General features: G+C 40.9%; 1 protein-coding gene and 1 long non-coding RNA gene across 3 annotated transcripts in view; one reads left to right on the plus strand and one right to left on the minus strand.

Moving 5' to 3' along the window:
• The window catches only part of mrps5 (mitochondrial ribosomal protein S5), a 24,192-nt gene extending 10,251 nt beyond the window's left edge, over positions 1 to 13,941 (plus strand). Inside the window, exons 7-12 of the mRNA XM_008428815.2 lie at positions 6,835 to 6,925; positions 7,168 to 7,214; positions 7,434 to 7,491; positions 11,581 to 11,643; positions 11,772 to 11,908; positions 13,420 to 13,941. Coding sequence (XP_008427037.1) covers positions 6,835 to 6,925; positions 7,168 to 7,214; positions 7,434 to 7,491; positions 11,581 to 11,643; positions 11,772 to 11,908; positions 13,420 to 13,644 — 621 coding nt within the window. The 3' untranslated portion in view covers positions 13,645 to 13,941. The remainder of the gene's footprint in view (positions 1 to 6,834; positions 6,926 to 7,167; positions 7,215 to 7,433; positions 7,492 to 11,580; positions 11,644 to 11,771; positions 11,909 to 13,419) is intronic.
• LOC145555097 (uncharacterized) lies at positions 1,035 to 11,296 on the minus strand. 2 transcript variants are annotated; one of them, XR_014091179.1, is made up of 4 exons: positions 11,116 to 11,296; positions 10,992 to 11,041; positions 10,855 to 10,922; positions 1,035 to 4,401 (listed from the first exon to the last, which is right to left on the minus strand). It is a non-coding gene; the product is annotated as an uncharacterized LOC145555097 (long non-coding RNA). The 2 variants fall into 2 exon arrangements; XR_014091178.1 differs by lacking the exon at positions 1,035 to 4,401 and having other exon boundaries at positions 10,313 to 10,922.
• Positions 13,942 to 14,933: the final 992 nt, after the last annotated feature.

Consider the following 14,933-nt stretch of genomic DNA (forward strand, 5'->3'; position numbering starts at 1 on the left):
TGGCTGTGTGCGTGCGTGCGTGTGTGCATGCATGCGTGCGCGTGTGTGTGTGTGTGTGTGCGTCTGTGTGTGTGTTGGATGACATATGGATACGGTACTCTCTGCGGACAGTTCATTTAGATTCTCTGTTCGTCATGCAGAATCTCCCCTTAATTCAATTAGCACTAATGGGCCCTGGTGAGCTGGTGGGATCTCTGCCACAGGGTCACATATACACACACACACACACACACCAAACACCCAACTATGCCTCTGTGGCCCTTCTTCACACACAATATCCTTCTGTAGGAAATAAGCTGTGCATTATTCATGGTTACTGCACAGCTGGATGTCATTTCTAAGTATTTCATGTAGATTTCTCTGGTGCTCACTTCTTCTTCATGATAACCATTTCTAATCACCTTTTACGCATGTTTTTTTTTTTTGTCTACTCCATAAATGGACATTAATTTGTGTGGGTGTGTTTCGCATTGATAGTCTTCCCCAGCTCTCCTGCGCGCATTAATAAGAGCAGTGTCACAGACATTAGACTTCCCCTTGGAAGCCGACAGACACTTTTATGGTGCCATCGCCTTCTATAAATACACCCTTCATGGGGATGAGTGTGTGTCTGTGTGTGGCACTATAAATTCAGGCCTAATGAAATGGAAGAGGCTTACTGGAAAAAAAGAAAAAAAAAGAAAGGGCTTGTCTCCCAAGGACGATGAGGCTGCATTAGTGAGCAGATCCAGCGGGAGAAGAGGAAGCGGGGAGGGAGACGGATGAAAAAGCGAGAGGCGGAGCAAAGCCTGTGAATCTGAGTTTGGGAAAACAAGGGGACATAAACCACAAAACTCAAAACTTTTGGGTTTTGACTGCAATTGGAAAGTTGGAGAAATATATTTTTTGCAGTAGCTGTTGATGCTTACTGGCTCAGGACAACGCAAGTGGCGCTCTTCTTTTAAGCTCTTTTCGTGCAATATTAGAAATTCACCAAAATATGCAAACTATTCCATTTATTTTTATATAAAAAACTTAAACATTTAATTGCCTACAATAACACAGCATTCCTTTAAAAAGCCTTTGTGCTGCTCAGGACGAGCCCAGCAAATAATATGGACAAATAGCAGGGAGGAGGAGACTAGAGGGTTGTCCCGTCAGACTGTCAGTTCCCAAAACCACCAAGAAAGAAAAAAAATAAACACCATACACACAGCAATAGCTTGCTGGGCTCTAATGGATCCCATCTCTTAAGACTGTGGGAGGGTTAATGCACAAAATATGTAGAAAATGTATATTTTTTCCACAGTTTTGGCTTAATTACCGCTCTGAGGGTGTTGTTCTTTCAGCAGTTGACCTTTTTTTGGGTCTGTGCACGCCAGTTAACAATTAACCAATTACTAAATTAGTTAATGATTGTTCCAATAATTGATTCAGCACAATTAATCCAATTAATCATTTCAGCCATAATAGCAGACTGGCTCTTTCATGCCTTCACTGCGCTTTACTCACACTAATACATCAGCAGCAGTGATCGTACCACCTACGTCTCTGATGGCTCCATGACCCTGGCTTGGGATTACTCTGTTGGATCGCTTTAGGAAGCAGCTGCACGCTGTAGTCTACTTCTGCACGACTTCATCTGGCTGTCGGCTGCCTGGGACAGTGTAGCTGAATGGGATTCTTTAGCACGATGATCTCTGTGGATTTCTAGGCAGGTGAAAAAAACCAAGACATTACTGAGTCTCAAAGACTCAACTCGTTTTTCTTCTTTTTTTAATGAGTTGTTTATCGACAGTTCTCCAGCTTTTCCCTCTTTATCATTAAACTCCATGCATTAAAATTTGTGGGATTTTCTATGAAAGCCTATTGCTTGAAAAACCCAAAGTTGATGATATCCGTCCAGCATGGCAGTTTCAGGAAAGATGCTAGAGTATGGCACTGTGTTCTTGTTCTTTTTTCTGTTTGACAAGTCTGGACTGGTTGTCTCCATTGCCTGGTGAGAGCTTGTTGCTCAAAGCTAGAGCAGGGAGAGGAGCGCAACAGAAATGGCAACCAACTATCTACTGCCTGCACATGGTGAGTGTGATGAGGCGCAGTTGGCTGTTCGTTTTTCAAACTATTGATGCCCAAAACTGATTGGTGTTTCCTGCAGGCCTCAGTCCTGGTTTTCCTGCTTCCGTTCTCCAGGATACTCCTTGTCAGTGACTTGTCAGTTATTTTTGTCGCATTTCAAGCACACTAAGATATTTGCCTTGGAAACTAGACCAAAAATACATGGGGAGATTTTGTGCTTTTGCAGTGTAATGTTTAAACTTAAGCATTGTAAAACTGTCTTGCTAATGTTTTAAACTACTACACATCTTGACTTTTTATTGTATAATTATTAATCCTGTAAAGTCCCAAGTTCCTCCCACTTTAAGGTACATTATCTTTTAATGATAAGTTTAAATATTTTATGACTGCCAGCGAGTTTAGGTAAAGCCAAATGTTCCCTACCTGGATGGGGAAATGCTATAAAACGTCGTCAAGCAAAAACTCATTTAAAGCCCAGCGATGTCACAGAGTGGCGTAGCATTTAGTTAAAAATAATACATCACAAACATCAGGCTCTAAGAAAAGAGAAAGCATGTCTGGCACTCTCACAAAGTAGTTTGTTGAAAATGAAAAGAAGGGATGACAGAGTTAAAGTGAAACGAGATGAAAGTGATGTTCATGGCCTCCCTCCAGGTTCAGCAGCCTCTTGGACTGGATTCAGTGATTTCATTAACGGAGATGGAGCCTTGTCAGTGATAGAACAAGTTTTTTTTAGTTTGTCTTTTTTTTTTCCTCACTGAAGAACCTTGAAAGTTTGGTTGCAAACAAACAGCTGGCAGAAAAAGAGAAATTTTATGTGCGCTTTTAGACGGGATGGGCTGCTTCTAATCTTGTGGTAAATTTAGATTACAGCTGCCAAGCACATTAAATTTGATCAGAAAAACTATAAAATCACAGGGCAAGTAATAGTAGGTAAAGTAGAACACACACACACACAGCAGTTTTGTATTTACATACAAGATTAGTTGATGTTGAGAAAAATGCCTGCATGTATTACACACGCTGTTTGCGTTTGTATTATCCTCTGTGTTTTATAGTTTTTGTTTTACCATTTAAGAGAGCGTTTTAGATATCCAGATATTAAAGGAGACATTTTATGTAAATTTACATGTTTTTTTCTCTACCACTTCTAGAAAGTGCTTATAAAATCCATCAATTTTTCCGGCAATAAGTAAATTATTTTTTTTTCATTTTTTGATGTCTGAAAATTGAGCCGTTTCAAAAACCTCCATTTAAGTCTCTTAAATCAAAGAAATAACTTTACTCGAGGTGCATTTAGGACACGACCAAGCGTGAACTTTTGCCACAATTAACTACGACAAACCCCTTCACTGTTCGCAGAGCTGGGGGGACGTGAAAGCCCGAGTTTCCGAGATAATGCATGCTAACGCAGCGGTGATGTTATTGTGATTGTCAGTTTCTTTGTGCTTTCTCGTCACCCTGAGGTCACATGTGCTGAGATGATCTCCCCCTTGCCCTGCAACTTATCGACAAATACAGACAGACAAGGGAGATGCAAAGCACCAGATTGAGAAAATAACCGATTAGGCAGCAGCGAGAGCAAGATAGAAACATCCTCCCACCGGCGTTCTGTCGCTCATCCGCCTTAGAAAGAAAAAAAAAAATCTCTAGCCCATCTGCTGTGCTGCTAACGCGCCACCAAAACCCATGCATCCTCACCTAAAATGGCAACTGCAGCCAGGAGCTCCTCATCGTCTTCACAGGCGTCAGCTCTGGTAGCCACAGGCAACACTGAAACGTGGGAATTAATAACTTGATGGAATGTGGTTTGCGAGATGCGTCTGAAACGCCATCTGTGCGGAAACCTCGCCGTTTCTTTATCCTTGACCTCAAACGCAAACTTGGCTATGAAACGAAATGAGAGGTGGCAAATGCCCACAACATCCTGCATCTAAAAATGCTCGTAGATTCCTGCGAAAACATCAACGACAAGCGTGTATTTAGAGATGGAAAACCAAGAAATGGTGTAGATTTTTATTCTTAACCACGGAAGCTGAAGCATCCAGGACCTCCTCGGTGTGTACGTGTGTGTTTGTGCGTCCTGCAGGATTGTTGAAGTGTTTTGGCGTTCGCCGCTACCCTGACCCCAATCCTTCGTCTGTGGGCCCCATGGTTAAATTATAAACCCTTCACTGAAATGTGCTTGTTGCATAAGTTGTGAAGCTGAAGGCGAAGCTAAACTTTGGAGCTCCATCAGAGGAGATGCAACACTTTCCTGTCACTTGTTCCCTCCGTTTGGCACGCAGGCGCTGGAGCAGGCCAGGATTTGTAGCCGAGTTGAGCCAGCTCAAAGTAAGAGCCGATCTATGGAAAAAAAAACGTAAGGCGGTAAATACAGATGTACACAAGATTTTCAATTTATAGTCTTACCATTATCAGACCATTGATTGACTATATTTACAGGTAACTTTTGTCTGCAGTCAGATATTACAGCAGCTTTTTTGTCCTTTAAATGTCACTCCTTTTCCATGGATGTAATTGGTTGAATTTAGCTTGTAACCGTTAGCTTCTTCAGATGCAAGTCACATTATTTTAGTAATCAATTTTTAATTTTATCATTTTAGTTTACTTTTGTACAATACTAGAAATACATTAAAATATATATATTTTTAAAAACATTTCATTGCCTTAAATGCAATAGCAGCATTCCTTCAATTTACGCTTAACATCTGCAGCTAAAGAATAGAAGTGGAAAGCTCATCCAGTTTTGCTTCACTTAGTATAATTATAGAGTATGGCTAATCTGGTGATTATTTTTGGATTAACTAATTGTGAAGCAAATTGACTACTGGTTTGTTTTTTGGTGGGTTCACCTAAAACTGCCACTTTCTAGGGAGAACATGAGATTTTTCTTTATCTGAAATGAAAAATGTTTATATTTTTTGTACATTTGTGGCTTAATTTCTGCTCTGAATGTGTTGTTCTTTCAGCAAATAGCCTCTTTTTTAAAATCTGTATATTCCAGTTTGTTACTAAATTAGTTGACGATTATCTCCATAGTCGATTTATCATGATCTAACCAATTAAGCGTGTCAGCAATCTGTTCCCCTCCTCGCCTGTGGTGGCGCTGCATTGAGAACCGCTGAAGGAAACGATACAAAAACCTCTAACGACATGAGTGCAATTTTCTCCTTTGCAATATGTAAATAAAAATGGAGTGGCGTCAGGTTTGAGTGGCTGTAGGATTTCTCTTTTGATGTCAGCAAGAGACCAGGAGCCATTTCTCCAGCTAGCGCTGGATTTGCGTACTTATTTAGGTTGCATTTACCCAGAATACCCAGCGCTATACTCCGCTTCCTGCTTTTGGAACGGTCTCTGGTCCACTTGGTATTCACATATGCATTGGAACCGCATCGGAATTCACTTCAACCGAACCGAGACCTAGCATTGTAGGTGGACCAGAGTTGTAGGTGGACCTAAACGGACCAGACTTTCTAGACGAACAAACCAGAGTTGGGTTAAAGCGGGCTAAATGGAGCTGGTGTGAATGCGCCGTTGCATTCAAGCTGACTGAGAACCATGAATAATGCCTTAGGTGAAAGGGTGTCAACTGCGTAATAATCCCATGAATTAATAAGTCCATTACAACATCTTTAAATGTATACTCTAACCAGAGCTCCAATTTTCCTAATGAACTCGGTTTAATGTGCTGATTTTATGTATCACTGTGGACACTGAGCAGCTCGGCTGCTCAAACTATAACCCAGCATCCCGTCTCACTCTGTGTTTCTGCGCAGGTGTGCGTGTGTGTGTGTGTGTGTTAGTCGTGTACTTTATGCTGTTTTCCTGGGAGTCAGCAGTTTGCCTGTGTGTCATCAGGACGCCGCACAAACTCATGATCTCACAACTCACGCTCTCTTTTTTTTTTCTTTTTTTTGTTTTTACCCCATGGTGTTTGCTGTAACACACGTCCGCATGTTCAGCTGCACAGAAACGCTTCTTCACAATACTTTTCACCATAACCATGTTGTTTTTCTTAGTTTTTATGCATCTTCTGTGTTTTGTCACATTGTGGCTCTCTTCTTCTACACCTAATTTGTCAGATTAAGTCAAACCAAATTTCCACCCTCATCTTTAGAGATATTTTTTTCTCTTCCCTTCTGTGTTGTTTTCCTCATTTTATGTTTTATCTCTCAATTCTCTTACCTTTCTCATAATCTTGTTTTTTTTTTTATTTTTATTCTGTTTGTCCTCCAACTCTCCTCTGCACAGCTTCTTGAGCTTCTGTTCTTTTTCTTAAACTTTCATTTGTCTTTCTGGCATGTGACTGCTGCCCCCTACAGTTTCAACTGAACACTGCAGGGACATAATCAACAAGCAGTACCATCAGCCCATTTTTAACCACATTTATGAAAGATGGAGAAACTTCAGAAATACATGCTTTTGTCGGCTGATGATTGTTAAAGTTAAGTTTTGGACCTCATTGACTAAAACAAAGAAGTAGGATGCAGTGGATTTATTTAAATAATGTTGCATTTAAATTTTGAAAACTAATGGATTTGGAATTCATACGCACCTTTTTCTGTATGTCTTGGATCAGTTTGTAAGGTCTATTTTGACTGGAAAAATTCAGCACTTCATGAAATATCAGTGCAAATGTCATAATTCTGCAGAGTGCTTCTGTGCCTCCACGTCTGATTTCTCTTTCTTCCTTTCTTTCTTTCTTTCCCTTTTTTATATATACAGTCTTTACGTGTTACCAGGTCACATTGTGGGTTTGCTGTTCTTGGATTTTAGGTGAAGAGCGTGTTCAACATGACAGCCAAGGAGGGCAGGAAGAGATCCATCAGCTGTTTGGTTGCTGTAGGAAATGGCAACGGAGTGGCAGGTTTGATCCCTTTTTTAAAAATAAAATAAATTAAAACTAAAACAAGTCGGGCAGTTTGACTCTGAATGTTGTTTAGGAGTCGACAGAATTTTTAAAGCAGACGCATCAGAGCAGATTCCTTGTAAATCCTGACTTATTCTTTTTTTTCTCACTTATTTTTCCTTTTAATGTTGGAGAAAAAAGTCCTTTAGGGGAGAGAGGAAAGCCGATTTGTAACCTGTTTCTCCTTTCTGTGTCATTAGGCTTCGCTCTGGGTAAAGCAGCAGACAGAATTGCAGCTCTGAGGAAGGTAAGAACTCAAAGCACGTCAGATTTACGGTCGACTTGCTCATTTTTCCTTTTTGGCTTGAATTAAGTATTTAAATAATATCGTTATGAAACAAAACATGAACCACGTTACCTGGTGTTTATTCGAATCTTTATTTGGATAATGACCAGGTCGTCAGGTATTTAAAATGTGCATCTTAATTTTTGTCTACCTGTTTTGCCCTACATCTGTGATTTGCAGGCCAAGAACCGAGCCAAACGCCATTTGTACCACATTGAGCGATACAACAACCACACCAGTAAGTTCCTCATCTCAGTAGAGCTGACCAGTGAGTACTGGTTCATGTCCAGTTTACTGCCTGCTTTGTGTTCCAGTTGTTTCCAAGTAACATAATAAAGAACAGATCTGACTGCTCACTTATTCAAGTACCCTTTCAAAGGGTTGTTATGAAAAAAATGCTTTTCTAATTTATTGAGTGTGTGTGTGACCATGATTTAGGTCTGTAGAGCGGCAGAGTGCAGGCTAGCTACCGCTTCAGATAGTCTGGTTAATTGACTAGCTAAAAATCGGCATAAAAAAAAAAACAATTAAAAATATTACCGTATTTTCCGCACTATAAGGCGCACCTAAAAATCTTCAATTTCCTCAAAAGCCGACAGTGCGCCTTATAATCCGTTGCGCCTTATATATGGACCAATATTGAGCCACAACAGGTCTAGCAGCTAGGTAAGCAGCTGCCGACTTTATTTTCCCCCGTAGAAGAAGAAGCGCGAGGTGCATGCTGGGATAGTTGTCAGAACGCTGGTTTGTTAATAAAGTTTGATAATACATTTAAAGGCGGAGGGGCAGAGGGGCGGGGGAAGAGAGACAGAGACTGCGGCGGCAGCGTGTCGGTTGGTCTGTGTTACCCAGAAACCAGTTGGGCACAATATCACAACACCGTGAGTGAAACCATGACTGGGGCAGACTACTATATAAAGTACTCGGAGACCATTTCTTTACAAATGTGGATGTGTAATAATAGAGTATTATTACACATCGGCAACCCAAACTGCAGCGTCTATTCTATGTGCCTTATATATGAAAAAAGTTTTAAAATAGGCCATTCAATGAAGGTGCGCCTTATAATCCGGTGCGCCTTATAGTGTGGAAAATACAGTATATATAACATTATGATAAGTTTAAAAATCTAAATTATTTTTAGGAGCAGTCTGAATTTTACATTTCAAGTAAATACAGGAACATTTCTTAACTTTTCCAAACTTAATTTCCATGTTTTTCAATGGTAACGTGTTTCTTATCGTCATTTTAGAAGCAGGAATTTAACGTGTTTACATTTTTCATGCAATTATTCAACGTTTTGCTTGTTCACCTAAAAAAGTCCCAAGCTGGAACCTTTATATTTTGTTTCTAGTACGCCCATAAATCTGACGCACAAGCGACAACATCCACAAACAACAGCAATGGATGGCAAAGCCGCTTCTCTTGCCACTTAGCCACAAAACTGTTTTTTTTTTTTTTTAAATGTTGCTTATTTTGTCGACATATAGTTTTCCATAAAAAAGCGATTGAGTAATTAAAAACCCTGCAATTAACTTTGTTAAAAAATTTTAACTGAGTCTCTCCACTAATTTACCAGGTTAGTTTGAATACGGTCATGGATACTTTGAGGAGACTAAACAGTCTATACATCTTACCTCTTCTCCTTCCACTGCCCAGGTTTCCTTCCTGTTCCCTCTTTGCTCATAATCTCTTCGACTTCGCTTTCTCCTCTCTCCTCTCTGCTGCCCCCTTGAATCATCTACTCATAGTCTCACAAGAGACATAATCTGAAAAATGGCTCTTTTTTTAAGGCAATGAACGAGAATCAGAACGCATTACTTGAACTTTCTTATGGGAAAGCTCCAGTTGGCTTCTTTCGCCGCTGCTGGAGAGCAGCGTCAGAAAGATTAATGCGAGTGAGTCATCAGCCTCCGCCGCGCCCACCAGAGGAGAAAGTTAGCTTCCTAATTTGGCCCCAAATCAGGCAGGGTGTGTGCGTGTGTGTGTGTGTGTGCGTGCGTGCGTGCGTGTGTGTGTGTGTGTGTGTGTGTTTGTGTGTGTGGATCTGTACCCTGCTTGACTTCAGAAACAGTGGTATATTTAATTTTCTCAGGTTCAGCTCTCTCTGTGCTGCCATCTGCAACCTGTCTGTGTGATTGCTTTCTTTTTCCCTCTTTGTCTCAATGTCACCACCTCAGATTACTTGAATTTCTTCTTCTGCAGCTCTGCGACTGAGGTTTCTCTCTGTGGAAGCAATTTGACCCAACGAATGTTTTTTGTTAAGGAATACAACTGCAGCAAGAGCCGGTCTGCTGAAATATTGCTTTAAATATAAAAATACCAGTTGTTTAAAATATTTTTGTCACGTTGAAAATGGCGGCCTTTCATTCGTTCTTTCAGGTTTTTATGGATTAGACACACAGAAGTGCAAAATTGGGAAGTTGATGGGAAATGACACAAAGTTCTAAGTTTTTCTTTTTTCATCTTTTTTCGCAAACCAGCTCAAGTTTAGTCAGACTGGATAGAGGCCAGATGTGAACCTCACGGATTCTCAGTTGGATTTTGCTCTGGACTTTGACTAGGCCATTCTGAAACATGAAAATGCTTTGATCTAAATCGTTCCATTGTAGCTCTGCTTGCATGTTTATGTTGCTGTCCCTTTTAATAGGATTAATAACATTGACCCCATTACTTCTGACCAGCTGGAGCGCAGCATGATGCTGCCACTTCTTTACAGCTGCACCTCTGACCTGCCTGGTGTGATTCTTTAACAAAGACTCTCAATAACTTTGGTGACAGATTCTACAGCAGTAAATAAGGTTTAAATATACAGTCATATTCAATAAGTTAGAACATTGTTGAAATGCTTATTCATATTACCAACTCAGTTCAATAAGTGAAACAAATTAAATATATTAAATACACACACTGATGTTTTCAATTTTCTGTTATTTATGAGGATTTTTTTGCTGGCAGTCAATAAAAACGAGTCGTTTCAGATTAGAATGATTAGCGTATTATTTATCATTAGGGTTAATATTAGTTTTACGACGTGTTTTCAATCTGACGCAGACCCTAATTGTAGCACATAATCAAAATTATTAAATGAATTAAATGCCAATTTAATGAATTAAAGTTTTTAGCATTTTTTTTTCAGCTTTTCTGTGTTTCAGAATGACACTAAAAGTGCATTTTTCATCTTTTTTTCATGATATTAAGTTATATTTTTCAAATTTTCCACAAAATTCTCATACAATAGAAGAAAATGTTCTCTTTAAGCAAAATACATGTTCTGTACTTGAAAGCCTAAACATATTTCTTTCTGTAATGATGGCCCTTTAAAATTACAACAAATTTCCTCTACAAGATGTTTATATAAAGTTATAAGTTGTCAAAGATTATGCAACACTGGTGTCTAAATGACTTTTATATGGCTAGACTGAAGGCAAAAATGGCCCTTTGAATCTCAAAGTGCTTTGGATTTGTCGTCGGTTTCGTTTTTTTTGGGGTAAAAGTTCCTCCAAAACCAGAATTTTCTGTTCTTTGAATCATTGCTTTCTGTATAAAGTTATGAGTGTTTATAAGTAGCAGCAGCGTCGAATATATCAACCCCGCTCACTTTTGGTCTTTGCTTGAAGAAATCCACCGGATTTACTGATATCTTCTATCCGTTGGGTCTTCCAGCGTCTGAAAGATAAATTAGTTATTTTCTCTGGGGAAAAATGAATAAATAAAAATCTGTTTTGATTTTCTCACTTTGTCAGATGAGGCCGGACCCCCTGCAGCTACAGCAAATGCTCGTTTCCCTGCGGTGAATGAGTCACCCAAGTGAATGAGAAGTTTATATTAAGATAAATCAACTTTTCGATTCTTCACTTACCTTGACTTGTCAAATGAGCACTAAAAAAAAAAAAAAATCTTTAGAACTTTCATTTACTCGTATTTCCTTCTCTGTCTTCGTCCATGCCCGTCTGCACTGCAGCAGCAGCCGCGATTAATATCGAATTCTTTGTCAGCAAGCGCAGGATTTTCTCCTGAAGCAATGCGTCTGGCAGCACACAGCTCCTCCTGTGGGGAAGAAGAAGTGAGTGAATAAGTAATGGGCTGCAGCTGCTGCAGTGAGCAGGAGGGATATCTGGTGGGCATGTAGAGAACTACAACGTCCAAAGGGTTGGGAGGCGGATAAAAACCGCAAAGCAAAGCTCAAGTGCCTACAAAACACGTGGAGCTCGTTAAGATTTCCTGGATTTGTTTATCACTTATTGGTTTGGCTGTTTTGCTTCCATCTGTCTCTGCTCTGCCGTGCGTCTGATGCAGCTGTTGTTTTTTTTTCTTCCGCCGACAGTTTATCACGACATGGACTCCAGGTTCAAGAGGACGACTCTACGCATGAAGAAGCAAAGCGAGGGTTGGTCGACGTCCGTTTTGCCAGAGCTAATTCGCGCCAGATGTTCCGCTCTGAACGTTTCCATTTAATCATTACATATTCTGCTGCGACTGCAGCTGGAGTTTAATTGTGTGTGTGTGTGTGTCCAGGTTACGGTCTGCGCTGCCACAGGGCCGTCATCACGCTGTGCAAGCTGATCGGCATCAAGGACATGTACTGTAAAGTTGAAGGCTCGGTCAATCTCCTCAGCATCACTCGGGCGCTCTTCACTGGGTTGGTCAAGCAGGTGAGATCATGTTGGGACGTCGGTAAGAAATGGAAAAATTCTCCAAAAATAAAGTCATTAGATTTCTGGTTTTAGGTTTTTTTGTTTGTTTTTATCCTTTACTAGGGAACAGTTGAACGTGCCGGTGACTGGTGTTGGTAATTCCAGTCCATTTTGAAAATCCTAATTTAGAATTGTCCATATTTGTTTAGGCCAGTTGAATCGGCCAATGAGAACAGACTCAGGCAGAGTTTCATTGAAGTACAAAACTGTACTGAGTCGGTTTTTAATGCGTAATTGATTTAAGTATTGATTGGATCCCACATAAAAACCTGCATATAGCTAAAAAGTATTTTGCTGATTTTAAAACTATTTGATAATTTTGTACTGATGCACATTTAACCCTTTATACGAGGTAACAATCAATCAGTCAATGAGAATTTAATGTTAAAATACGGAAAGCAGTTTTTCAGAAGTTGGGACTCACATGAAAAGGTAATTCTGTCAGGAAAAAGCAGGAGCTTTCTTATTTTTACTGAGTTTGAATATTAATTTTACAAATATTTAATCCTTTTTTCCCCCTCTAATAATCCTTAACAAATACAATGGCTTTAGTTTGTTTGATCTTCCACAGCACGTGTTAATTTTATCAGCTGTCCTCCTCTTCAAAAAGAGATTACCCAAAGGTCCATATTTGGTCCTCTTTTATTTTCATTGTGCTTGCTTCCTCTGGGATCCATTTTTCCGGAAATATAACGTACCGTTTCTACGCAGATGACACTCAGGTTTACCTTCCATTAAAATCCAGTGGATCCCCGTCTGTGGATAGGTTGCTGAAATGCTTGAAGGTCGTGAGAGCAGGAATGGACCGGAACCTTCTTAGGGGTGACTTTTTACAATGATTTTAAATTTAGTGAGATCAGTGCAGTCGTCCAGTCTAGCTTTTATCACCTGAGGCATATAGGTAAAGTCAAAAGACCATGTTCCTTGTAGATGAGGGTTAATCATGAGTTCAGAATTCAGCTAACAGGAAGAACGTGACATGAACTCATCACGCCGAGTTTGTATTTCATTCAGCGGCTGACTGTTTCTTTCAGAATGACTAAATTTAGTTTTTAAATGTTTAAATATTCCAGCGCCTCTTTTTCAACCACATATTCCGATTAGATCTCTGAAGATATAAAGATCAAAAGCCTTTAGTTGTTTCCATGTTTCTAGTCCATTGTCTGCTAAGTCTGCCGGATCTCTAAATGATTTTAAGTATCTTAAAAATTCTCACGTCTTAATTGCCGATTTAATCGATTTCATAAGCTGATTAATCTCACACAGACATAAAGATAAATTACTCCAGCTATGTTGCAGGAAATTGGTGGTTTCCTTCTTTGTCAGAGAAGATTTATCTGACCGTTCTCATCGTCTCAGACCATCACAACTCCTGTGCTTTTATTAATAACTCTAGAGATAAAGCCCCTCTAATCTCCTCGTCATTATTACATTGCTAAATCTCTTTCACTGCTTCGACCACCCTTCAGGAAACTCATCAGAAGCTGGCCAACAAGAAGCAGCTCCACGTCGTGGAGTTCCAGGCCCAGCGGGGCCCGCTGCCAATGGTGGTGGCCAGCCCGAAAGACGGAGCGCGTCTCCAGCCGGAGTCCGTGGACGAGGTCCCCGACACCAAACTGCACTGGGACGACGTCCGAGACGCGCAGGGAACCAAACGCTCCATGTGGGTGGGGCTGAAGCGCACCGTGTGGTAGAGGAGACCACAGGTGCACCTGTGGATGGTGGTTTATTAAAGCTCTCTGAACGGAGGAATGGCAGGAAACCGAAAGGACTTGTTGGAGCCTTTTCTTACAGAAACATTAAAAAGCTCCATTAATCTGAATTTATCGGGGATTCTCTTATTTAAATGTCAAATGTAATAAACTTCCGAAAGTTTGTTTGGCAGCAAAACTCCATCATTCTAGAACAGTCAATGAAAATGTCATCGTCCATGTTTGTGATGTTACATAATAGAGTGACGGTAAAATAAAGTTTCTGTTCCGAGTCTCTCATCAGATTTTTTTTTTTTTTTTTTACTTTAAATAATAATAAATAAATAAAAAACTACAGCAGGAAGGAAGTCATACTTGATGAGAAAATTCTCTGGGTGAGGTTCCATCTGACACAATCTGCACTGCTCCACTGCGCACTGACTTAGAAATGCAGTGACCTGACAGACGGCACCACAGGAGCCCACTCATCATTCTTCCACATGTCGCAGCGTCTACATATGTTGAAGAGTAATGAGCTGCTGCTGAATCTTCAAAATGTAAAAACCTCCAATATAGGTTCAGATTCTGTTTTTTTTTTTTTGCATTAGAAAAAGCAGAAGCTCAAAGAGACAGAAATGAACTAGGAATCAAAGAGTTTCGTCTCATTTTACTGAAATGACGCATTTAAATTAATTTTACACTCGCAAGCCATCCATCCATTTTCTTCCGCTTATCCGGGGTCGGGTCGCGGGGGCAGCAGCTTCAGAAGGGAGGCCCAGACTTCCTTCTCCCCAGCCACTTCTTCCAGCTCCTCCGGGGAATTCCAAGGCGTTCCCAGGCCAGCCGAGGGACATAGTCCCTCCAGCGTGTCCTGGGTCTTCCCCGAGGCCTCCTCCCGGTGGGACGTGCCCGGAACACCTCACCAGGGAGGTGTCCAGGAGGCATCCTTACCAGATGCCCGAGCCACCTCAACTGGCTCCTCTCGACGTGGAGGAGCAGCGGCTCTACTCTGAGTCCCTCCCGGATGACCGAGCTTCTCACCCTATCTCTAAGGGAGAGCCCAGCCACCCTGCGGAGGAAACCCATTTCGGCCGCTTGTACCCGTGATCTCGTTCTTTCGGTCATGACCCAAAGCTCATGACCATAGATGAGGGTGGGAACGTAGATTGACCGGTAAATCGAGAGCTTCGCTTTTTGGCTCAGCTCTCTCTTCACCACGACGGACCGGTACAGCGCCCGCTTCACAGTAGACGCTGCCCCAATCCGCCTGTCGATCTCCCGCTCCGTTCTTC

This window comes from Poecilia reticulata, chromosome 15 (genome assembly GCF_904066995.2).
Source record: "Poecilia reticulata chromosome 15, P_reticulata-male-v2, whole genome shotgun sequence".
In the NCBI taxonomy this organism is placed as follows: Eukaryota; Metazoa; Chordata; class Actinopteri; order Cyprinodontiformes; family Poeciliidae; genus Poecilia; species Poecilia reticulata.